A 25,281-nucleotide genomic window follows, 5' to 3' on the forward strand; every position below is an offset into this window, starting at 1 on the left:
TGAAAAGATAAAAAATGACCAGTTGTTCCTGAAAAAAGTACACTCTAGTAAAAAATATGACTGGTTTAAAAGCAAAAAAAAAGAAATAATTCTTGTAGTCATTACAAAAATGTAAAATAAAGCTGGTTTTTAATGTTGTATATTTTGTCATTTTCACTTTTAGTGTGACGAGCTTTTGTCCTGATTTAGACTTTCTGCTTGTTTATATTGGTCCTGATTTGACTGGTTAAAAAAGACATAATGTCCTGATTTTTCCAAAATTTCATATGGTAGCCCTATTTAAAACAGTTAATGTCCCGGAAAAATTAAAAATTGCACGAATCACACCGGTTTTTAAGCTTGGCGATGACTCTATTATTTCTAATTATAGACCTTTATCTATATTACCGTGTTTCTCAAACTTGCTTGAAAGAATAATGTACAACAGTCTATTTAATTATTTATCAGAAAACAATATGTTTTATTCAAAACAGTTTGGTTTCAAAAAAAAATGTTCCACTGAACGTGCAGTGGTTGAAATAGTCAATCAAATAACAAACGCATCGTGTACTAACTACTTTACATTAGGAGTTTTCATTGATCTGTCGAAGGCTTTTGATACTGTAAACCATAACATACTAATAAAAAAATTTGAATATTATGGATTAAAAAATAATAACTTACTTTGGTTCAAAAGCTATTTGATCAATAGAAAGCAATTCATCCAATATGAGCAAAAACAAACAATTCCATATGCAGTAACTTGTGGTGTCCCCAGGGCTCTATTTTAGGACCCTTATTATTCATAGTATATATTAATGATTTAAATTTAGCAACAAATTTCTTAAATTGTATTCTTTTTGCAGATAACTCCAATCTTTTTTATTCCCACAGAGATATTAAAACACTTTTTGAAATAGCTAACGAAGAGTTGGGTAAGGTTAATGAATGGTTTATAAGTAATAAACTGTCCCTAAATGTGGATAAAACCAAATATATTTTATTTCATAAAGTGAATAAGTTTAAAAATATTCCCATTAAACTGCCAAATCTAATAATTAATAACACTAACATTAAAAAGGAAAATCCAGTTAACTTTGTGGGCGTAATATTAGATGAACATTTACGTTGGAGTGAACATATAAAAAGCATTGAGAAAAAAATATTGCTATGATATATAGGGGTGAACCATTTCTAAATAATAAGTCTTTAAAAAGTTTATATTTTTCTTTCATTCATTGTAATTTGATTTATTGTAATATTGCATGGAGAAGTGCAAATCATACAAAATTAAATAAATTGTACAGTAAACAAAAATATGTGTGGAGAATATTATTTGAAGCTGATAAAATTGTACCATGTGAGACTCTTCTGCATATACTAGATGCATTAAACGTTTATAAAATCAACTTACACCAAGTTTTAATGTTCATGAATAAAATAACGATGGGACTATCTCCTAAAATATTTCAGTCCTATTTTGAAAAAGTAGTGCATAAATACCCGACAAAATTTTCAGATAATAATTGTCCCTAAATTTTCAGATAATAATTGTCCCTAAATATAATTCAAAACAAATTACGCATTCAGTTCAATATAGTGGGCCTTATTTGTAGAAAAAGTTTCCTTATATTACAAATACGAAAAAAGGTAATAACACCTGTTTCAATTCATTTTTAAACAACAGTTTAAAAATGAATTGAAACAGGTGTTATTACTTATGGATTTTAACGTATCCGATTTTAAATGCTTCTTTTAAACTAAAACTCAATTATATAAAATATGTCTCAGAATTTATCAACTTTTTTTTCTCATTAATTCAGTTATGGTGTTTCCCATCTTAATAGTTATTGTTGAAATCTAATCTGAGTTCTTGAACTTTTTTTTTTTTTAACTATTAATGAATTCTTATTTATTTTACTTTTATTCAAATTGGTTTTAAAATATACATGAATATTACGGTTTTTGTAAATTAAGTACTCTTTTTTTTTTTAATTTTTCATTCTATATTTAAATATTACTTTATAATAAATTGTTATATATTTAATTTTCATATTTTTCAATACTTTGTATAATATACGTAGACATTGTGGCTATCGTAAATAATTTATTTATTTAATAATTTGTGCTCTTTAATTAATTTATTTTTTGTTTTTGTTTTTTACTTTTCTTTCAGTTTTTCTTGTTTACTTGATTATTACTCTTAACATGAATATTGTTCATGAAGTATTTCTTAACCTAATTGTTATTTATTCTTATATTTATTATTTTCAATAAATAATTTGTAAAGTATAAATATATTATACGGTTATTGTAAATACGTGCGATTGGGGCTCGGTGATAAGACAAAATGTCTTCTACTTGCCCCGTCAGTTTTTTTTTATTTATAAACTTTTAAATTGTAAAAGTTATTAAACGGCGAAATAAACAAACAAAAAAAAAATAAATAAATAAACAAACAAAAAAGGTCAACAATTATAAATTAGTAAATAATCATAACAAAATTTTCTCAAAAACAGCTTCTAAAACTATAACTCAACAAACCTTTCTTCGTGTTTTTGTAAAAAATCGAATAAATATTCTCCAAAATTATGTTTTGTAAGCGCCATTTTTTTTCCCGCTCTCCTCTGTTTGTACTTTTTTGAACTCCTTGAGTTGATCCCTACTTTCCTGAGCGGCCAACATTATATCTTACCTGTCCTCTTCATTGTTAACAGAACTCAAAAACTCTGAAACAAGCTTAATTGCCCGCTCAGAGCAGTTGTTGACTGTCACTGACTACATATATTTGGTGAACAAACTCAATGAAAGTTTTAAATTGGTTGATAGTGCCCCAACAAGACGAAGGACAGTTCAGCCAAGGTTTATCATCATCTTTATTTAAATTTAACAGACTGAAAATAAACCCCTAGTTCCTTCCAATTAACTGTGAAAAACTAGGTGGTTTCTCCTGGGTGAAGTCAAGAAAATTTGGTAAGATTGGATTTTCAGACTTCTTATAGTGTGTAGGAACAAATTGTGAGAAAAGAACTTTTAAATTTTTTCTTTCTCATCATCTTCGAGTTTTTTTTATCTGTGAGACATAATGGAATCAAGGTTTGATCCAAAAACCACGTATGTCTCTCCATCTATTTCAATATTTCTTCAATTCCCCCTAGTAAATCATTAGCTCATATTGGATCATAAGATTCAACCCAACTTTTATACTAGACCATCTGCCAGTATTCTTTTATATCTTGAAAAGGTGCTGATTTCCTTTTGTAAACTAGCTGACAATTGGTAGGGTCACTGATTATTTAAAAATGAGTTGTAAGATAGTATGTAGACTTTGCCATAAAACGTGCATGGGAAGCTGATCCCGGAGCATAAACATTAAAGCTTACTTCTGGGCATAAGTAGGTGAGTGTAAGTTATACTAGTTTTTTATAATCACCTCTTGAAAATACTATGTTGGCAAGTGTATATTTGAAAAATTAAACCGTTTCTTATATTTGTTTTTCTAGATACGTTCTTTTAACTGCAACTTTGTAAAACTTTTTGAGCTTTGATTTATCCATAGTTTTCTTTGTTGCGTTTCAATTATTTTGGAAAACTTTGAGCATCTAATTTTCAGAAGCATAAGTTTTACCAATGTGAACTTTTTCCCAAAAATGTTTACAGTGAAGCTTGTAAACATGTCTTCAACATGCGAGCTGTAGTATAATTAAACCCTGTGTTTGACAAAATCTAATGTTTGTGCCAAAATGTTTTCCTGTATTAGCTGCAGTTGTGTCAAAGCACAGACCATTTATATTCTTAGCATATACTCATGTAAAATGTTTACTAAAGTATCATGATGAGATTTTTCAGTACTATGTTTTATTGGCGATTTAAAGTTTCTTGGCATTATTTATATAATGTCAAGAAGTTTTAAACCACCATCGATATTTACAAGAACAGCAAAACGATCTCTTTTTTGTTTTTTACTGTTGGTAACATCCTGTAAAATTTTTCCATCAAAGTGTGCAATTATTGGAAATTTACTTTGCCTTGCAGGTTTTATTATATATTCGCGATATTTAGCTGCACTTGTACTTACTGCTTTCTTTTTTGCACGTCTGATGGTGGATTCAAAAAGCGAGATAAATATCAAACTGCCCCCAGAAGTAACTACGTCAAGTAACTATGTCAGAGAGCAAGTGCATCATATTTCTAAATGAAATGTTTTTAGAAACAACTTCTTTTGCAAATTTTTTTTTTAGTTAATACTGTTGAAGCACTAGTACCTGATTTAATTTTGTTTTGCTGAATAGTCAGAATCCTGACAGGAAGAGACCTCACTTTGTTCTGATGATAAAAGTTTTCTCAGTTTGATCCTCTTGTCGCTCAATAAATATCGCAATCTTCTTTCTTATATTTTTTTCATCTTTCGGCAATAATCTAAATCCTTTGAACCAAGTGTCATTTTACGTTTCGTTATTTTATCGTTTAAAAATTAAAGATGTTTTTAGTTAATTCTGCTGCGTTGCCTTTTTTTTTTTTTAAATGTTGCCCATTTTTCAACAAGAGCATTTAATAGTTCCGTATTAAATACATAATATTTATTGAATTTTGAAACTGCTTTAAAACTTTTTAATATAGTCTCATATCAGAGTGAAAATAGTCAAGTTAACAAATTAATAAGCAAAATTAAAATTCGGTAAAATTAAAAATAAACTATAATTATATATTATTTTGCAAACCTGATGTGCTTGTCATTAAATATATCGCTATCATATCCTCCATCAATCGAAGGTTTTTTAATAGCAAAAGAAATGCAGTTTTGAGGATATATTGCTAAAAATGTCTTTGAAAGTGATCTCGTAATTTTTGGTAGCATCTTTACTTTTTTATTTAAATCTTCTTTTTATTTTTAATTTATTTTTAATAACGGCAGTTTATAATTAAAAAAATATTCTTAGCTTAACTAAAGTATGGCACGAATTCCTTTTTTAATCATTTTTAATTTTTTTAGAATATGTAGTTTGAAAACTAAAGTTTGCAAACAAAAAGCACAGAAGTTATCCGACAACTGGTAAACAAAGAATATTTTTCCACTCTGAACAAAATAAACAAAACAAACAAGTAGCCCAGTGAAAAACAAAAGACTTTTTTCGTTAAACAACGTAAATGTTCCAGTTACTATAAAACTAGTCCATAAATACAGAGGTTTGATCAACATAAATATGACAAGCAGAGCTTACAACATCAGAACAACTGTTATGACATAAAAACAAAAACTGGACAAATTTTTTGGTGTTAAAATGACAGCTTAAGACAAAACTTTCAGATAATAACTAAACTGTCCATTTTTTGATGTTAGAGGTAGCTAACTTCCAAACATGGAACAAACTCCAAAAATTTATATGTTTATACTTATGTCAAATAAGGATGCTTTGCGATGATTGGAGTCTGGGAACAAAAAAGCCTTAAAATTTCGGCCGCAACTACCCTAAACAAGAGAGTAACAAGTTGATATATTTTTTGAACTATTCCTAAATAAATTTATTTTCAGTCATAAATTCTAAATTTCATAACATAATCTCTAAAAATAAAATTAGTAAATTAGTAACCCCCTCAAATTGAAGGGATTCAAACTTTGTAAAGTCATAATTTTTGAACACAAGGAGATTGTAGAATGAAATTTAGCATTTATTGATGAATATAGATTCATTATTTATAAGAATAATTCAAAAATTAACTTGCTGGATCCGCGCCTGTTGTCCCTATATTTAATTCAAAACAAAATACGTATTCAATTTAATTTCGTAGATCTTATTTGAGGAAAAAGTTTGCCAAGAAAAAAAATTAATATACAGCAGTTTAAAAATGAATCGAAACAGGTGTTATTACTTATGGATTTAAACATACCCAACTTTTAATGCTTCCTTTGAACTTAAACTCAATTATATAAAATATTTCACAAAATGAAATAAATTCAACTTTTTTTTAGCTGTTTTGTCACCATTTAGTTTTTTTAGTTGTTTTGTCACCATTTGGTTATGGTGTTACCTCTAATCTTGAAGGTTATTGTTGAAATCTAATCTAAATTCTTGAATATATATATATATATATATATATATATATATATATATATATATATATATATATATATATATATATATATATATATATATATATATATATATATATATATATTCAAGCGGCAAAGACTAAAAAAATTTATAGTCTACAAAAACATGCCTGCAGAATCATTTACTCAAAAAATAGGCGTGAACACGCTAAGCCCTTAATGAAAGATATGAAAATGATGAATGTGTTTGAAATAAATATCTACCAGCATTTAATTTTCATGTATCGTTATAATCACAATATCTCTCCTATAAGCTTTAATAACAAGTTTAAAATAAATAAAAATGATAGCTATAATCTTAGAGCGAATATGTCCAACACATATAAACTGCCTCGGATAATAAACAAATAGTCAGAGTACAGCATTCTATATCGAGGTCCAAAAGTATGGAATACTTTTCAAAAAGGATTCAAAGGTACGGTAAATTCGTTAAGTACATTCAAGTTTTTAACAAAAAAAGAAATTTTTAAAATATAAGAAACGTTTTTGGTTAATGATACTTTAAATAATTTCTCATAAATCTGTTTTTGTTTTATTTCTACTTTTGTTGGTTGCTTATCAATTTTATTAGCGAATTACGCGTTTTATTACGATATTTTATTGAAATTTTATTACGCATATTGTAACATATTACAATATTTTTTTGAAATCTTGTTATAGAGGCTCTATGAAAAGATTGCGATAACGTACTGTCATCCTCACCTTCTTTGAGCCCCTATCTGTTTTACTTATTTTATTTATTGAAATTTTATATTACGAAGTTGTAAAATCTTATATTATATTAAAACAGAGAAAGAAAAAAAAATATATATATATATATATATTTATATATATATATATATATATATATATATATATATATATATATATATATATATATATATATATATATATATATATATATATATATATATATATATATATATATATATATATATATATATATATATATATATATATATATATATAAAATATCTAAATAAATTAAAAAGCACGCATTAACAAGAGCCGTAATGTATACTTATACTTTGCAACTTATTTTATTGAAAAATATAAAAATAAAATATATAATAATTTGTGGCTGGTTAAGAAAAAGTTTTAAAACCAATGTTCATGTAAAAAGTAATATTTAAGTAAAGAACGAAAAATTAAAAACAAAAGAGTACTTTATTTACAAAAACCATAATATAAATGTATAACAACTCATTGATAGGTAATATATAAAAATTCATTAAAAGTTTTTTATATATATATATATATATATATATATATATATATATATATATATATATATATATATATATATATATACATATATAAATTGCCACACTGCAAATTATGAAGGAAGGCCCTCTTTAAGTTTAAGAAACGACACTATAAATCCAGGAGACATTTTTCCTAAGTTTCCGATAAAAACTAGATAAGAAATTGAGGTAGCCTACCGAATTTAAGGAGAAGTAAGTTTTGGGTTTCAGATTATTCCAGAGATTGTAGCGTGTTGTTAAGAAAACAAACGTTTTGAGGGCAAAGAGATTTTAAAATGTTACGGATATGTTATACTGGACATGGATCATACTATCGATCAAAAGTGTTTTGAAACACAGAGCAGAAAATAGGGAATCAGAAACAGTTGGATATATCAATTGGAAAAAAATGTTCTCATTTCTGTGAACTTAAAACACACTCTTGAACAAATTGCAATAGACAATATATTATCGCCAAATTATACTAGTTATCCGGTATCACAGAAAAAACCACTTAGAAACAAAAAGATTTTGTTTCTTATTGGTTTGGCGAGATAATATTTTTCCTGCAATTACTAGGAGTTGTCAAGAAAATAAAAAAAAACAGAGAACTACTAAATATAATTCAAGGTGGAACAGTATGCGGTAGTATTTCAAAGACAAATTATCACAACCAAAAGCAGCTGGAAACAATGCTGACTTGAACTGTGGCAGAGAAAAACTTTTGTTGCTATCTGGACTGAAATTTTAGAAGCATCGATTTGCAAGTAAAAAGTTTTTTCTTTCCCATTGTTGATCCGGGCTCAATGAGGTATGGAAGGACTCCAATTATGAAATTCAGAGCACATACAGTAATATTGTGCAGGCGCAATAGACTAATCTCATTTGCAAGTTGGAGTTAGAAAAACAATTGCATAAAAATGTGTGGTGGAACTACATTAATACAAACCATTTCTAAAAAGAATATAGAAAAAACCAATGCCTACCTGCTGAACTCAGGTTTTGGATTTACCTAGATTTAAGCTAGAAAAGAATGTTGGAAATTGGAAAGGGCATGCGGCAAAGAAAGAAAAGTCCGGCAGGTGGAAGCTAATTTCTTAGCTACAGTGAAACAAGAGCGTTAATTGAAAGTAATTAAGCTTTAGAAATTGAAAATAAAGAAACAAGGAAAAATGTTAGCGCTTTTTGAAAAATGCAAAGAACACAACGGTCCTATAACTCCAAAAAGTGTTGATGTTTTAAACTCGCTCAACCTGAAACAGCTAATCAATGAGATTTTATATCTGCGTCGGACAATATTGTCTGAAATCAAACAGCAGCAATAACTTTAATTAAATTAATTCAAGAAAATTAAAAATAGTTAGCTTCACAGTTGAGATGTACAAAGGTATTCAACATCTTGCATGAATATCAGTATGAGTATCAATGTGTGCATCAATTTGTAAAGTTATTTAAATATTTACTACTATTAGTAAATTATAAAATTGATGTTAAACATCTTAGTTCAGTTTAACTGATTTGAGTCTTGTATAGAACAGCATCAATACACCGCTCAACTCAGTCCTGTTATGAGCAATGAGATGTTTGTTCATGTGAATTATGATAAGGATATTTAAAATGGTGAGATTTCATGATATTTAAATAGCAATAACAATTATTTGTTGATTCAGTTAATTAGTGAGTCATGCTATAAATATTACATTGCTACTTTAACGGAGCCAGTTCGTTTTAAACGGAAAAAAATCCAGATGACGTCGATATTGGATTGTGATACGTAGTATGCATGAAATAACTGCAGATTTAATTTTATATATGCAAACTACCTTTATTTTTTTGCATTATGTAAAGAAGATATGCATCTTCTTTAAAATAAAAAAGTTTACGACAATATTCAGTTGCTAAACTGTTGAATGGCTATGTTAAATTTTTATTTAAAATCTTCAGCTGAAGTTACTGGTTCTTCAAGTCTTTGGTAAGTTTTAACAAGACGTTGTCTTGTTAAAACATCCACTCCAAAGGCGGATCCATAAAAGAAACGAATACCCCCATTCCTCTCCTTTAGATATTTTGGAAAGAATTTTTTTTTACAAGTTTTATATTTAACACAGCATGTTGCTCAAAAACGGCAGTAAATTAGGGCGGCTGTTTAAAAGTAATATTAAATTTTATTAAATTAAGTGGTGCCAATTTTAAATCGGATAGTTGGTACACCAATAGATGACGTAATTTCATTTTTTTTTTCAATATTTTTTTTTTGTATTTGAATTTTAAGCTATATTTTGCTATGATATGCTCTTATATCCGATAATATTGTTGGATCAGCATAGGAGCAGTCACAGATACTCATTAAGACTGATGGAAAGTAGCGTCCGTTATTGACAAATATTCTCTCTGCTCAAACACTGAGTTGGCGAAGACCGGATTTAAACTCGTATCGCCCAGCAGTCTTAGAAAATACATTTTTTTGACTCCCTAACCAACATAGTTATATAGATTAAGACAGTATAAGACTAATATTCTAAGAAAAATTAACTGTAAAGGTTTTATGACTTGTGGGTTTGCTTACAAATCATTAGTCCCAAAAATAGTTTTCCCTGAGCTTAACTAGATAGTCTTGATTTCCTGAATCAAAAAAACTTGAAAACTTTGGTTTCTTCTTCCTTACAACTAGCCTGGATACAAAAATAGCCTCCTTTTAGTTGATAAGGTTGATCCGCCCCTAATCCACTTGGGCTCGTTCCCAAAAAAATGTTAGACATTAAATCATTTTCAAAGTTGTCAACGTATCAATGTTGATCCATTCGACCGTTATATAATATATTTTGACTTAGGCCATCATATCGGATCCAACTCTAAATATCAACTGGTATCACCTCAAACTTATAACAAATATCAATTCTAATTTGTGACAAATACCACCTCCACCTTGTAACTAAATACTACCTCTACCTTGGTACAAGTAAGCGTAAAAACAAAATAAATAAATTTATTTAGTTTTTACCATTTAGGAGGTTTAATTTGATTCATCACTGAAATAAATTTTTTTTAATTTATAAGGACTTGTTTTAAAGTTGCTTTACAAAATTTAATTTGTTTTAAACGGACTATTGGTTTTAGCAATGCTTTTCTGACATCAACACAACACCAAAGAACGGTCAGTTAGTCTTGCTAATTTGTTTTGCCAAGTTTATTTATAAAATTTATAGTTTATTATAAATTTTTTTATAAACTATAAATCCTTATAATACATAAAATTTATAGTTTATTATACGGATTTTTACTAGTGATATAAATAAATAAGTTCTATAAATAGAACTAATCACCAGCAATACTTTTAGTCATTCTTGGTCGTCCAGACCACTTTACGTCAGCAGGACTATCAGCTAAGTTAAATTTAGTAATGTTTCTACTTATAACTGACATATAGTTTAAAATTCGAGGTATCTCAATATCAGAGAGACCTCCCATATTAGGGCCAATAATATGCTGTTTGATTTCTTGACCAAATGTTATTTTCCCAAGGCAAATTTTAAGACAATAATGAAGCAAAAAGGAAAAATTAATTCAAAACAAACTTTCAAAATACTTCAAGTTATTTTAAATATATCGTTTAATATTTTATTAAATAGGAGAGTTTATTTTACTTTGATGCACCTTTTTCCGCAATAAAAGCTCTCCTCAAAAGCTTTAAGGAGAAACAACGTGCATTGAAAGTCTTTTTTAAAGGCGTTAATGTATGCACTTAAAAAAAAGGATATACTTAAGAAAAACTTTTTTAAACTTTCTTATTCTTAAGTCTTTTTTAAACTTATTCTTAAAACTTTTATTCTTAAAACTTTTTTAAACTTTCTTATTATTATTAAGTCTAAATAATTGATAAATAGAGAAAATATTTTTTAATAATTATGAAAAATAGTAAATTTATTTCTGCTGTGTACTAAACTGTAAGCACTTTTATATATATATATATATATATATATATATATATATATATATATATATATATATATATATATATTTTGATTGCAAAAAATAAAAATAATTTAACTCAAAATTTATAAATTAATTTCTCAGTAAATAAAGCAATGTGAACGAAACTTGATAGATAATGTAATCGAAACTACATTTGAACTTTTTTTTTAAATCGGAGATGTTGATCTGCCATTAGACGTGGTTTCATAGGTTGGCTTTGGCTTTAGATTGAGATTTGAAAATAACGACCTTATTCTTGAACCAAATATTTTGGAAATTTTTCTGTTTCTAAACGCATAAATTAATGGGTTAATCCATGAATTAATTTCTCTAATGACTATGGTCCACATAAGTACCCGATAAATTGCCGGAATTTGAAAAACATTGTTTTTCGAGAAAATAAACGATAAATAAAACTGCGTTACCAAGCATGGTGCGTAAAACAATACATGTGTAAGTGATATTATTACTACGGTTTTTGTTATATAGTTTTTGATTTCAATGTTTTTCTGAACTTGAATAGAACTTTTCAATTTTTTTTTGGTTTGAATAAGCATTAAAAGATTAGCAATAACAATCAGAAAAAGTGAAGCCATTGTTATAAAACCAGTTCCAATATAGAGAATAAACTGCAGATGCAAGCTTGATGAAGCATACACTACGCTATACAAGATAGCAGTATTAAACGTAAAAATTATAACTAATGAAAGGTACCCAAATAAATAGGAGTCTTTAATTGTAACTCCACAAATCTTGTTGTTATAAAATACAGTAAGATAACGCTCACAAGAAATTAATATAAAAGTTGAGCTTGATAAGCCTAACAACCAGATTCGAAAAAATGATATAATAGATATCTCTAAGCAACCAAAATTATCAATCAGTTTTAGTAATATTGTTTGAGAAGGTGAAACTATTAGAGCATATAGTATATCAGTAATGGATAGTGCAATAACAAGCTTTTCGTTTCGAGTGTACTTTTTGTTTTTGTTTGTAATATGTAAGCCCAGAATCAAAAAACCATTTGTTGCAAGTGTAAATACTGCGTTAAAAATATAGCATGAGATTAAATAACGGCTGTTAGTATATTCCACCATATCTTTATATTGGTATTTACATATTGCATCTTTGTTACTCGACATGCTTCTTTTCTGTAAAAACAAAAAGTGGTTCTAAAAGATACATTTTATTAAACGTACATTTTAAAATTTTTATCTTGTATATTTTTTAAACTATGCCTAATAAAATTTGCTTAAGGTGACACACAACTGAAAGCAAGTTTTTTTTTGAGAAGAAAAAATTTATATTAAAGAAAAATTAAAAAAATAACAAAAAAATTATTTAAAAAAATTCATATTTTGCAGAAAAAGCGTTGTAAAACTTGTATTAATTGCAAAACTTCAAAAGCTATTTGAAGTTTTGCAATTAATACAACTTGACTCTGTCTTTATAACTCAAAATAAAATTTTGAAGATATTTTCCAAGAATATTTCATCCTGCTAGACCTTAACTTGGTTTTCTGTTATTCAAATTCTTTCAAAAAATATTGCATTTTTAACAAAATTACTTTTTGCTAATATAAAATATCAATAATTCCAACCTTTTAAACAACAATACTTCATTTTTTACAGCTTTGCATAAAAAACTTCAGGGGCAAAAAAAGTATAGTATTGTATTAAACAAGTCCTGAAAATGTTATAATTTAGCAGAGTTCTGATAATGCGAAAATGTGTTTCTAAGTTTCATGAAAGATATGTCGCTAAAACAATAAAAATAAGAAAAAATATATATAATAGTAGCATAAAAAAGATCAAAATCCACCAGGGATGTAACTGTCACTTGTTTCTTTTACTTGCTGATCATCAATTGTTTTTTTTTAACTACTCTCAGTTTTTTTTTTTTTCATTTTAATTTTATCCGTTGACTTTCACATGTCACACTCTGGTTTTTCCAATTTTACTTTGTGATGTAAATGAGACAATTCCCTTCAAGCCAACTTTAAAACTTCTAATACTATATTAATATTCTCATTATAATTTAGCACTGCTGAGTATGTTCTCATTTCCATTGCAAACTTACTAACAAATAAGTGCCATTTGATACTTATGGGGCAGATCCAGTATTTTTCGAATTAACTTCCTGACATGGAGCCAACTCCAAACATTTATATTTTTATACTTAGTTAAATAAGGATGCTTTGCATTGTTGTAATCGACATAAGTATAACTGAAAGTAATAAAGTTTGATGATTTAATGAGAAGATTTAACATGCAACATTAAATAAGTGCTATTCAATCTTGATGATCACGTTATTAAGTGCACGTTGATAATTTACTAAAAATGAATTGAAACGGTGCGAAAAGATTGCTGTTTTTCAAAAAGTATTTGGTTTAACGCCTAAAAGGTTTGTTGCAATTTGTTGCAAATTTTGAAAACATGTAAGGCTTGTTTCCGAGTTGATGAAAGGTTTTTAATATTGTTTTTTTTTTAAGCTTTCACTTTTAAAAAACATTTGAATCAAAAAATTTGCAAGGAACTGTAATGTATTCATTTAAAACTTCTTTCATAATATAGTTATCATAGTTTATAGCTTATTTTTTTATATTTATATTTATTTAATTATAGTTTATTATAAATTATAGTTAGTTCAGTTTATTATAGCTTATAATGTTTATAATATTTATTATATTTTATAATGTTTACAATATTTATTATAGCTTAGAAATGTCATATATAAATATCGCTAAGAATCACCTTGGGATTCGGGCATCCTGGAGTTAAAAACTAGATTCTTCTAAACGAATCTATTTAAGAGAACGTTACAGGTAAATTAGTTTTTTTTATTTTCATAAGAAAATAAAAAAAGTTAATAATCAAGTTAATTTAATAATTATACTTATTTTATTGTGAACTTTTTTTTAACTTTATTTTATTCTTAGCGACTTTTAAACAATATTTACTTATCGCGACGTTAGAATTATCTTGTTCTATCTCCACTTTTTGAAAAAATTGAGTTATTGATAGTGTTGTGTACCTCAGAGTAATGTTTTTCTACTGTATTGAAATCTAAGAAATAAATAAAAAAGTTGCTGAGAAAACATAAATTATAAAAAAAATTTTGTATGCCGTCTCCTAAAATCTTTATTTTTCAAATCGTTTTATCTCAAAACTCAAAAATGTGGAGATAGAACAAGATAATTCTAACGTCGCGTTATTAAACAATATTTACTTATGACATTGAAAACATTTTTATTTGTCTTCATAATATTTTAACTAGTTCTATTTTCAATATATTCATTTTTTTTTTTTTACTTTTTTGACTAATTTTTTCTTGCTTGTCATTTTTAATTGTTATCTTATTAATTTTATGACGACTGATACATTTTTTTTTAACAAATAATTATTCAAGGTTACATTTAAATTTACGAGAAGCCAGCCTTTAGAAAATATATTTTGGCAATCGATCATGATTTTGAGGCGTCTAATGTTTTTTTATTCCTTTTTATGGGAACACAACCAATTACTTTTAACTTTTTTTTATAATTAGAGTCATTACCAACATGATCTAGTTCGCTGAATTGCGTCGGAAATGGTTTTTTGAGGTAAATCTTTTTTATTTTAAAGTGGCCCATTGTAAACTTTTTTTTCGTAATATCAATGCGCTAAATAAAATTCGCAAATTCTGTTACCTTTATGGTTTGACATTATTTCTTATAGAAGTTTACAACTTTTGTACAAAAAAAAAAAAAAAAATATGTATAAAGAGTATAATAAATTTGTAACAAAAACATATATTATTAAAACTCAATAAAGCTTTTCGGTGTATTATATTTTAACCTTTAAACTTTTCATGGATTTTTATTAAACACCTGTTAAACAAGAAAAGACTCAAAACACATGTTTAAATGTAATAGATTTAGAAATGGTAAAACAGCCAGCAAAACATAACAAAAGCCTTGAAAAGTTTTAGCTAAAAAATGCTTTAGTGGAGAAAAAGAAAAAAAGGAAACAAGTTTTTCATAAAAGTAAAACTGCGGCAGTACAGCAAATTTTTGCATCAGAGGGTACTTAATGTTGTGTCATCGTGACATTTTTCTGATAAATCAAATACTTTAAAAAGTCACGCAAACCAGCTGGCTACCTTTAATGATGCTAGAAATTTTTTACTCTTTTTGTGTAATTTCAGTTAAAAAGCACAAACGGGTGATACGTAAGTTATTGGCAAAATAAAAACGTCAATAACTTATCTATAAATGAAGAAAAACTATTTTTTTAAAATAAAGTATTTATCTTTAATAAAAATACGTTATTTTTTAAATGAAAAAACACCACCATCTGCAATTGATCTCAGCGCCTTTTACAAGCGACTGTAAAAAATTTAAATCGGTTTCTTGTAGTTTTAATTTAATTCGATCAGTGAAAACTTGTTCTGTTGAAGCTTGCCAACATCCCTCATAAACCTTCTGTGCCAAATGTATCTAAAAGTTTTCAATTGGTCGTGCTTGAGGCACATTTGAGGGATTGTATTCTTTATCTACTTAATAGAGATTTTGGTCCATCCAATTTAGAGAATCTTTAGAATAATGGGAACTTGCTAAATCTGGTCAAAATAAATAGTTAAAGTCTTCATGATACTTGTGAATGAATGGAAGAAGTCGTTTTTATAAACATTCATCAATATAGATTGATGAATTAATTGCAACAGCCTTGGAAGTGCAAAATAATAGCTCGGACATACCACGATCAGATTTGGCTATCCACATAAATAAATTTTTTTGAAAATTTCTCTTTTCCTATAAAACGAACACTTTCTGGACATGTTTTTTTGTTGTTTGTGTAGTATAAAGAATTTCCAGGCATGTTGTTCCCTGCAAAAAAAAGTATTTTTTGTCATCAATGACCAGAAGAAATTTTGTGTTATAGAGTTGCTTAACTAGTTTTCAGCTTCTTTTCTTTGCCTTTATTTGTTGTTCTATAGTGTATTTTGAAGTCTTTTCACGTTTTCTATATTTAATATTCATTTTTTTTTAACTGATGACCCATTGTTGATTGATTTACACCGAATTTAAAACCTATTTTTCTCTGACTGACCCCATTTCGATTGTTGACAAGTCTCTTTAACTCGGCTTTCTTTTCTCTTGTCCAGAATGTTAAACAACCCGAGTGCTTTCTATCAGAAAAGGGTTGAACAATTTCAAGTCTTTTTAGGTTATCATATAATGTACTTTGAGCAAATCCTTCCTTTTCAAAATGATTTAGAACTTTTTATATTAGATTTGTTTACAAAAAAACATTTTGAGTTGCTTACGAAAAGATTCTTGTTCAGCTGGATTTAACCTCATTTTAAATAATTGTGCTTCAATTAATAAAGTTTATATTTTATGGAAAGTTTATGCATACACATAAAACCACAAAAACAAATTATAATGCTCAAATAATTAAATTCAGATTTGTCCACATCACCCGTTATGCTGCTAAGTAAAGAAGAATACAAAAAAACGTTCCTCGTTACATTTTCTCCAATTTAAACCCAGCTATTTAGGGAAAATTGTAATTTCAGAAAAGCACCCAAATTAATATTTTACAGAGAGAGCTGGACTGGACAATTTTTTGTTATTTTCAAAAAACTAGTTAAAAAAACAATACTACTTTCACAAGACCAGTCAAAAATAGAAAAATCTTGTTGAAGATATCTTATACCTTTTTCTTCATAAAAGTATAAAACCTACACCATCTTGATTTTCATAAGTAAGATGCACACGACTACTTTTTATACCAAAGAGAGGATCGATCTTCTCACAATTATTAAACTTGTTTGCACATTAACAAAAGACATTTTTGTTAATGTGCCAAAAAAAATTAGTTTGTAAATATATTTTTTAGTTCACAAGTATGCTTTTAATACCTTCTTTTACTTGTAATATATTTATATCAACTGTAAAAAAATAATGTCTCTTTTCATGTATTTTTTTTCACGGGTAACAATTTTAACAGCTTACGCTAAAGCAGTATTTTTACATTAAAGAAGTATTATTACGTTAAAAAAATATGCAAAGGGTATCTGATGCACTTCATTTTGATCGTAGTTAAACGTTTTTGTTAACAATAGCTAAACATTCGAAGTTTTCCTGGATCTAAATAAAGCATTTGATACTGTCAACCACAAGATTCTTATCTACAAACTACGCAATTATGGGGTTATTCACTCTAACTTTAAGTGGCTGTAATATTAGTTTGTAAACAAGGAGTACCATATGATTTAACATGCACACGATTTGAATCAATAAGTTGCGGTGTTCCAAGGTTCAATAATTGGGGCTTTGCTGTTTTTTATTTATATAAATGATATTTAATTGACGTCAAAAATACTTAACTACGTTATTTTTGCTGAAGACACTAATGTTTTCTTTTCAGACTCAAATTTAAAAAATATTTTTCATTATGTAAACGCAGAACTAATATATCTTAATGAATGGTTCATAGCAATTAAACTTTCATTGAATATTGATAAAACGAAATATATTTTGTTTGCTAAACCGTCTAAATCCGAGAACCTTCCACTTAAACTTCCAGAGCTTACAATTAACAATATTAAAATAAAAAGAGTTTTTTCAATGGAAATACTTAAAATATTTTTCGATAAACGTTTAAATTGGAAAAGCTAAAAAAAGTAGGTCTAGGATAAAGTTTTAAAGACTCTGGGGATTATGTTCAAGACAAAAGGCCGGGTAAATAAAAAAAAAAAACAATTGCTTTTACTCAGCGCTTTTGGAGTAATTGCTCAGTTTTACTCGAATAAAAATTTGAGCAAAGTTGCTTAAATTTTTATTCACGTAAAGCTGAGCAATTTACTCCAAAAACGCTGACAAAAAGCAATTTTCTTTTTTTTATTCACCAGACTTAGAACATCTTTTAAATAAAAAATGTTTAAAAACTTTATAGTATTCATTTATACATAATCATATTAACTATTGTAATATTGCCTGGGCAAACAATTATTCATCTTTCCTAAAAAATATTTATACAAAACAAAAGCAAGCAAGTCAATTAGTTTGCCAAGCCGTAATTCAAGAGTACCAAGCCGTTATTCAAAAATAAATAAATGCTCTAAACGTATACGAGCTAATATTTACCATAACTTGTTACTTAGGTTTTAACTTCAAAATGAAATAATTCCAAAATTTTTTTATCAAATTTCTAAAAAATAATATGAAACAAGACACTCAATAAGTAATTACTACATTCCACTAACATCACTAAAAAATCCGACTTCTCAATTAAATATCGGGGACCACGCTTGTGGAACTCGGTTCTTGACGAAAATATGAAAAAAAATATATATCTCTTGATATATTTTAAAGAACTATAAAATAACACTTACAAAATTTAAACAAATAATACACTCTTTCATTTTTTTTTAAAAAAAGAACTTTATTTTATGATAAACCTTTCTTGTTGTTTTTGTTTGTCTGTCATAATTTTGTATAAAAAATATAAATAAATGAATTTAAATCTTCAAAAACTTTTTAATCTTTTTTAATATATAAAATCTCTTTTAAATATCTAAATACATTTAAATATATATTACGAATTGCATTAAATATGTATACCTATATGTACCGGTTTGTTAACTTTTTTCTAAAGATTTTTTCTTTTTTGCAAACTTTTTAATTTTTTTCAAACTTTTTAATTTCACTCTTTTGCATAATATTAGAACTTGGAAAATTTTAGTTTGTTATTCTCTATTTCACGTAGGGGCTTTGTGATAAGACATTTTGTGTTCTACCTGCCAATAAGATTGTAATTATATATATTTATTTGAACTTGATTATATATATATATATTAGGGATATGACTTTTTAATTTTTTTTCAAATAAAATGTTTCCTGTATCATAAATCGATGAACTTTTACCTAAAATCATGAAAAAAGGCCCAAATAGCTTTCTGCAACAAAAAAAGGTCACCCCCAAAATAAAAATTTGATTTACCATTTTTATACATTCATTTTTGACCGATGTTTTAATCTTAAGCTTAATTCTCAGCTTAATTCTATTTATTTCATTATTTTGTTATGAATTTATAAATATAACGCCACACGTTACCATGGCAACGAAACGGCCGTGTGCCGGCAAATACTTGGAATTGTTATGTGATGACGTCATTGTGTTACCACGGTGATATAGACGACTGTAACAGGCTGTAGAAGATTATAGATCTTAGTAGAACATTCTGGAAGCTCTAAATAATTATATAAGCGAGCTGCTGTCAGAGCTCAGTGTTGATAATGTGAATAGTTCTATGAAGTACTCTGCGTGTAACTGAGCTAATAAGGAACTACTGTAGCGAACTAAAGACGCTGTAAGTGTACGAAGTATAAGTAGTTGTAGCATTATCGTTAGGATACGGACTGGATTATCGAACTGTTTTCAATATTGACTGGATTATCGAACTATAATTGGATTACTATACAGTTAAAGTATTTTATTAATTAAACGACTTTATTAAACGGATATTTTCGCTCAGCTATCCGTAAAGTCGTAACAATATTATATGATGTCTCACAAGAAAAGTCATACCACAGTAACAAAGAACAAGAAGACTTGGACTAAAAATTTGGTGAGATTTCAAGAGTCACACAGAAGAAGAGGAAGCGTGGCTGTAGAAGAACATTCACTTGATGAAAAATTCAGAATACCACTTCAATTGCAGATCGTAGGAAGATACCAGTTTCTCGGAGCATATGTTAAAGGAAGAAAAGAACGAATAGACCAAATTTCTAAGGAAATTACAAAATTGTGGGACAATAAACTGAATTTTCCACGTGTGTCTGATCAAGTGATAAAAGCAAAGCTTATGAAGGTGCTGAAGGTCTATGATGAATGTGTCAAGCGTGGAAAATATGATGTTCTCAATGCATTATTTGACGAAAGTGAATGGCCAGTGGTTATCCTCGGAAGATAAACGTCTATACCACCTACAAAAAGAAAGTAAAGGACAGGTGGGGTACTCAACAGGACAAGTGGCAAGTAAAGAAACCATTCACCCTTCCAAGAGAAGGAAAGTCCAGTCTGGAACAGCAATACCTTCCACATCACAAGTCCTGTCTACCACAGACAGTGGTACTGAATCTGAAAACTGCAAAAGTAAGAGTGAAGATAATGAAGACGACGACGGTGATAAAGACGATGATGAGGACACTCAGAAAAAAACTAGAAAGCACTACAAAAGTAAATTTGCTGTAAGTATGGTTACATCAAGTGGAGTTTCCACAAAGAAAGCTGCTAAAATATGCAATGTATTATCACAACAAGGTATTGATATTCCAACTCCAAGTCAATCAGCAATTTACAAGTCCATATTCAAAGAGGCAGGTAAATTAAAAAAAGAAATGATACAACAACTTAAAATGGAACAGTGGTCCTTACACTTTGACGGCAAATGAATAGATGATAAGGAATATCAGGTAGTTGTACTTCAGAATGAAAGAACTGACGTGAAACTTGATGCACTGCGTTTAAAAGATGGCAAAGCTGAAACTGTTGCTGAAAAAATTGCCAAACTTATTGATGAATACAATTTGTGGAATTCAATTAAGATGATCATTACTGATACAACAAACGTCAATACTGGGAAGAGAAATGGAGTTGTTGTGAAGTTGCAACGTATGTTTAAATTAAAGGGTGTCACAATACCACAATTTATCGGTTGTCAGCATCACGTACTAGACAGGATTCTCCGTCTGGTGATGGACGAAGAACTTGGGGGTGATACCAAATCTCCAAACATTGAATACCCATTTGTGTCTGAACTGTTGAATAAGTATGATGAACTGAAGGATAAGTTTGTGAATGGAACTGTAGAAATTCTTGATAAATCAGGGTGGAGAGACGATATGAAGTTTTTGTACCATTTAACAAGAGTGTTTAGGTTCTATGAAGAACAAAGAAACTTCCCTCTGATTCACTTTCAGAACATTCCTAATATGAGCAATGCCAGATGGAACTCAAGAGCCATTCTCGCCATTCTGGCGTTCATTCTTATGCCTGAAGCGAGAAAGAATTTGGAGAAGGTTTGCAGGTTCATTTCATATGAGTGGGCAGAACATTGGTTTAGTAGTCAAAAGTACAATGACAATGACTTCAAGAATTTATCTGATGTATTGAAGCCTTACAAAAAGGCATTGCAGTCATTCAAAAATCACTGGAAGAAAGAGCCATCCGTCATCGACATACCACGAAGTAATCAGATAGCTGAACGTGCAATCAAGGTGATGCAAGACCTGTATGCTTCCTGCAGAAAGAAAGACAAACTGCAACTTCGATTCATTCTAAGTAATAAGCGCTAGACTCTTTATGAGACGTGAGCATCATGTGACCCATGTACTAAACACAGTAGGCCTATAGACACAGACAGTTATGTATATTGTTGTACTAGACGCTTTGATACTGTTAATTTTGTAATACTTGTATAATTATATATCACATAATGTTTTTTGTTATATCACAGTACATGTTGCATAAATAAATAAAATAACAACAGGAGTATGACTCTTACAACATCTTCAGCCTTTAATATTCATTTACTGTACAAAAGTGTACCTATTGAAAATTCGATTTTTTGGTTTTGGGGTGACCTTTTTTCAAAATATGTCAAAATGAAACATCTATTCGTTCTTTTTACATAAAAGTTCATTGAATTACGATACAGGCCTAGTAGGTTGCAAAAAAGTCATATCCCTAATATATATATATATATATATATATATATATATATATATATATATATATATATATATATATATATATATTTAGAAAGTAATTATATTTATTAGAGCATTGTAAAATTTATGCGAGTTGGCAAAATATTTCAACTAAATAGTTTGTGAAAGACATTAGCCACTAGATTATTCTACTGTTAATGATTATGGAAAGCTGAGACTTTGTAATGCCTCGGCCAGTAGCGGATCTCCTATTAGGCTAAGTAAGCTGAAGCCTAAAACCTCCAAGAGAAGAGGGGCACCCAATCAGAAAGAGTCCAAGTACCAACTACAAACTACAAACTAATGTTTGCCTGCGCTACGCTAAGGAACAAGATAAAAAAAAAAAATAATGCTTACCTCATTATAAATTTGCAAAATTAAACAGCCTTTTCCTATCCAACGCTGTCGAAGTAAGTTAATCATTCAAAGAAATGACCTGTTCGGAAAAGGTAAAATGTCTTCGACATTTTACCTTTTCCGGCCATTTTAGTTTTTTTTAAATAAAAAGGAAATTGATTCATATCCAGAGTCTAAGCAAAATTATAAAGATCAAAGCAGATTTTTTGCAACATTTTTTTAGTAAACTCATGAAAAACGATCAAACAATGGTAAGATCCTCGCTTTGTTATTCTTTATGCATAGGAGCAGCATTTTGTATACCATGTAAATTATTTCCCCATTCAGGAAACAGTAGCGTTGGCATCTGACGGTTGCAAAAATTGGAAAAGCATAAGAAAAAGTCTTGTATCTCATAGAGAATCTAATGACCGTAAGAAAACCATGCTAATCTTCTTCATACGAAAATCAAATTGGAGCAGAATAGATATAGAGTTAAAAGAAAAAGCACTAAAACTGCAAAATATTTTAGAACTGGTAGTAGTATCAATAAAATTTTTATCTAAGAGAGGTTTGCCACTACGAGATCATGACGAAAAGTGGGTCTCCACGCAATGAAAATTTAATGGGCCTCATAGAACTGATTTCAGAACTCAATCCGTTCTTTAAAGTACATCTAACAAAGTGTCAAACAAGGGCGATGAAGTATACTACTTGCTTATCCGAAACTGTATATGAAGAGATAGTGCAACTCATGGGAAAAAATGTTTCAAAACAAATTATTGAGCAGATAAACGATGACAATACTAAATATTATATCCTTATTGTAGATTCCACGCCAGACATTGCTCATACAGATCAGCTGGCAATAATATTTAGATACTGTTATATCGGAAAAATATTTAAACGATTTACTACCTTTCTACAGATGGAAAATCTCATTAGCGAGATACTAATTACAAAAGAATTTCAGTTTTTAAATAATGCTGTTAAATTTAGCTATCAAAAAATACTCGATACCCTTAGATGTGTATTTGATAAAGGTTCTGAAAAAGCATAGTAGTAATTAGAGGCAAAAGGTTTAATCAAAGGTTAACGAAGCGGTAAACGGCTGTTTTAACTGTGATATGGAAACTAATCTTTGATCGATTTAATAAAGTTAACAAAATGCTATAAACTCCTGGAATAAATATGTGAAGAAAATACTTTACTCCATTAACTGGAGTTATATATAAAATCTTTACGTGAAGATTCCAAAAATGAGTCCAAAATTAGAAAATTTTAGCGACACGCATAAAAGAGTAATAACAAAAATATATTCGGATGGAGAAAAAAGAGGAGATATTTTTACTAGAAGGGATAAGCTTTTTATAGAGGTATTAACGTTTTGTTAGATAAGTTAGGGGCTGAACTTGAAAAATTAAGCGTTGCATACAAGGTTATTTGAGATAAATTGCAGAAGAGAACAAACTTTTTTAAATTTATTGTTGTTATAATCACTTATAATTATAATTATGTAAATGTTATTTTTTTAGTTTTAATAGAATTTGGTTTTCAAGTCTGTCGTTTCATTTGTTCACAAAAACATCAGGTTATTTCAAATATTTAGAAAATTTAGCTTCTAGTGTGCTAGGTTAGAGCCCTAAAATTTAGATCAACCGTATTGATAGAAATGAATATAATCAATATAGATATCAAACAATTTAGCTAACGTTAAAGATTTGAATTCATTTAATACTGTTTTATGCATGCAGACATAAAAAATCTTATATATATATATATATATATATATATATATATATATATATAATATATATATATATATATATATATATATATATATATATATATATATATATATATATATATAGTTGGGTATATTAAATATGCATTTATTTACATTAATATATATTTATGTTAGATGGCTATAAATATTTGTAGGTCTTATAAATTTATGTTTTTATAAGGTATGAATGGAAAATATGTCATATTAACAAATAATGATATCTAAAGACCAAGTATTTTATTTTATATGATTTGATTTAAAAATTTGTCGAGATAAAAAAAATTATATCTAATGACCAAATATTTTACTATTTATTTATTTTTTTAATAATATCATATACAAAGATAAAAAGCAACAAACTTTTATTATCATTTAACTATTAAATATTAAAAATGCAGGCAAAAGTGTTATTAAAGGTATGCCCATGCGCGAAACAGCTACAATCGTGTGATATATTTAGAGCAGCAGCAAAAAATTTCAAGTTTGCAAGATATCAAAAGATGTCTGGAAAACTTAAATATATGACAAAAACTGGAAAAAAAAATCTTACTTTTGTTGAATGTATGTAAAATTTACTGATAATGTATGTTATCAGTGTATACATGCAGTTTCTTGAAAAGTGGATTTATTCGAATATCAAACGATTTTAAATGTTTTATTTAAGTATCATAAAATGCAAAATTTTGTCAACAATTGCAACCTCTATATAGAACTAAAGAATTTTTCAAAATTTATTTTTACTTTCTGATGACAACCCACAATAATTTCTCGATCTTTGATCAGGCGTGTTTTATTACCCGATTTATTTATAGTTATTATTTATTTTGTTTTTGCCTTACATAAATTTATTTTATTCAAGCTCTCTGTGTTTGAAAAGGATTTTTTTACCTCCTATAATTTTAGATTGTTCATATACCTTTTTGTTAACAATACAATCCACAAAGACATTAAAATCACAAATGAGATTTTTTTATCGTAAAAAAAAAATATATATAACTTTTTTGTTTTACAAATATAAATTTTTTATAGCTGACGTGTTATCATTATTGTTGCATAATGTAAAATTATTCTAAATAATAAATAAAAACTATT

At 27.9% G+C, this 25,281-nt stretch overlaps 1 protein-coding gene across 1 annotated transcript; it reads right to left on the reverse strand.

The window, feature by feature from the left end:
• Positions 1 to 11,366: 11,366 nt before the first annotated feature.
• Positions 11,367 to 25,028, reverse strand: LOC136073878 (olfactory receptor 5D13-like). The gene is made up of 2 exons (XM_065819091.1): positions 24,740 to 25,028; positions 11,367 to 12,458 (listed from the first exon to the last, which is right to left on the reverse strand). The coding sequence occupies exons 1-2, from the start codon at positions 24,791 to 24,793 to the stop codon at positions 11,475 to 11,477; spliced, it is 1,038 nt and encodes a 345-aa protein (XP_065675163.1). The 5' UTR covers positions 24,794 to 25,028; the 3' UTR covers positions 11,367 to 11,474.
• Between the last annotated feature and the right edge of the window lie 253 nt (positions 25,029 to 25,281).

The sequence above is a fragment of the Hydra vulgaris genome, chromosome 15 (assembly GCF_038396675.1).
Source record: "Hydra vulgaris chromosome 15, alternate assembly HydraT2T_AEP".
Lineage (NCBI taxonomy): Eukaryota > Metazoa > Cnidaria > Hydrozoa > Anthoathecata > Hydridae > Hydra > Hydra vulgaris.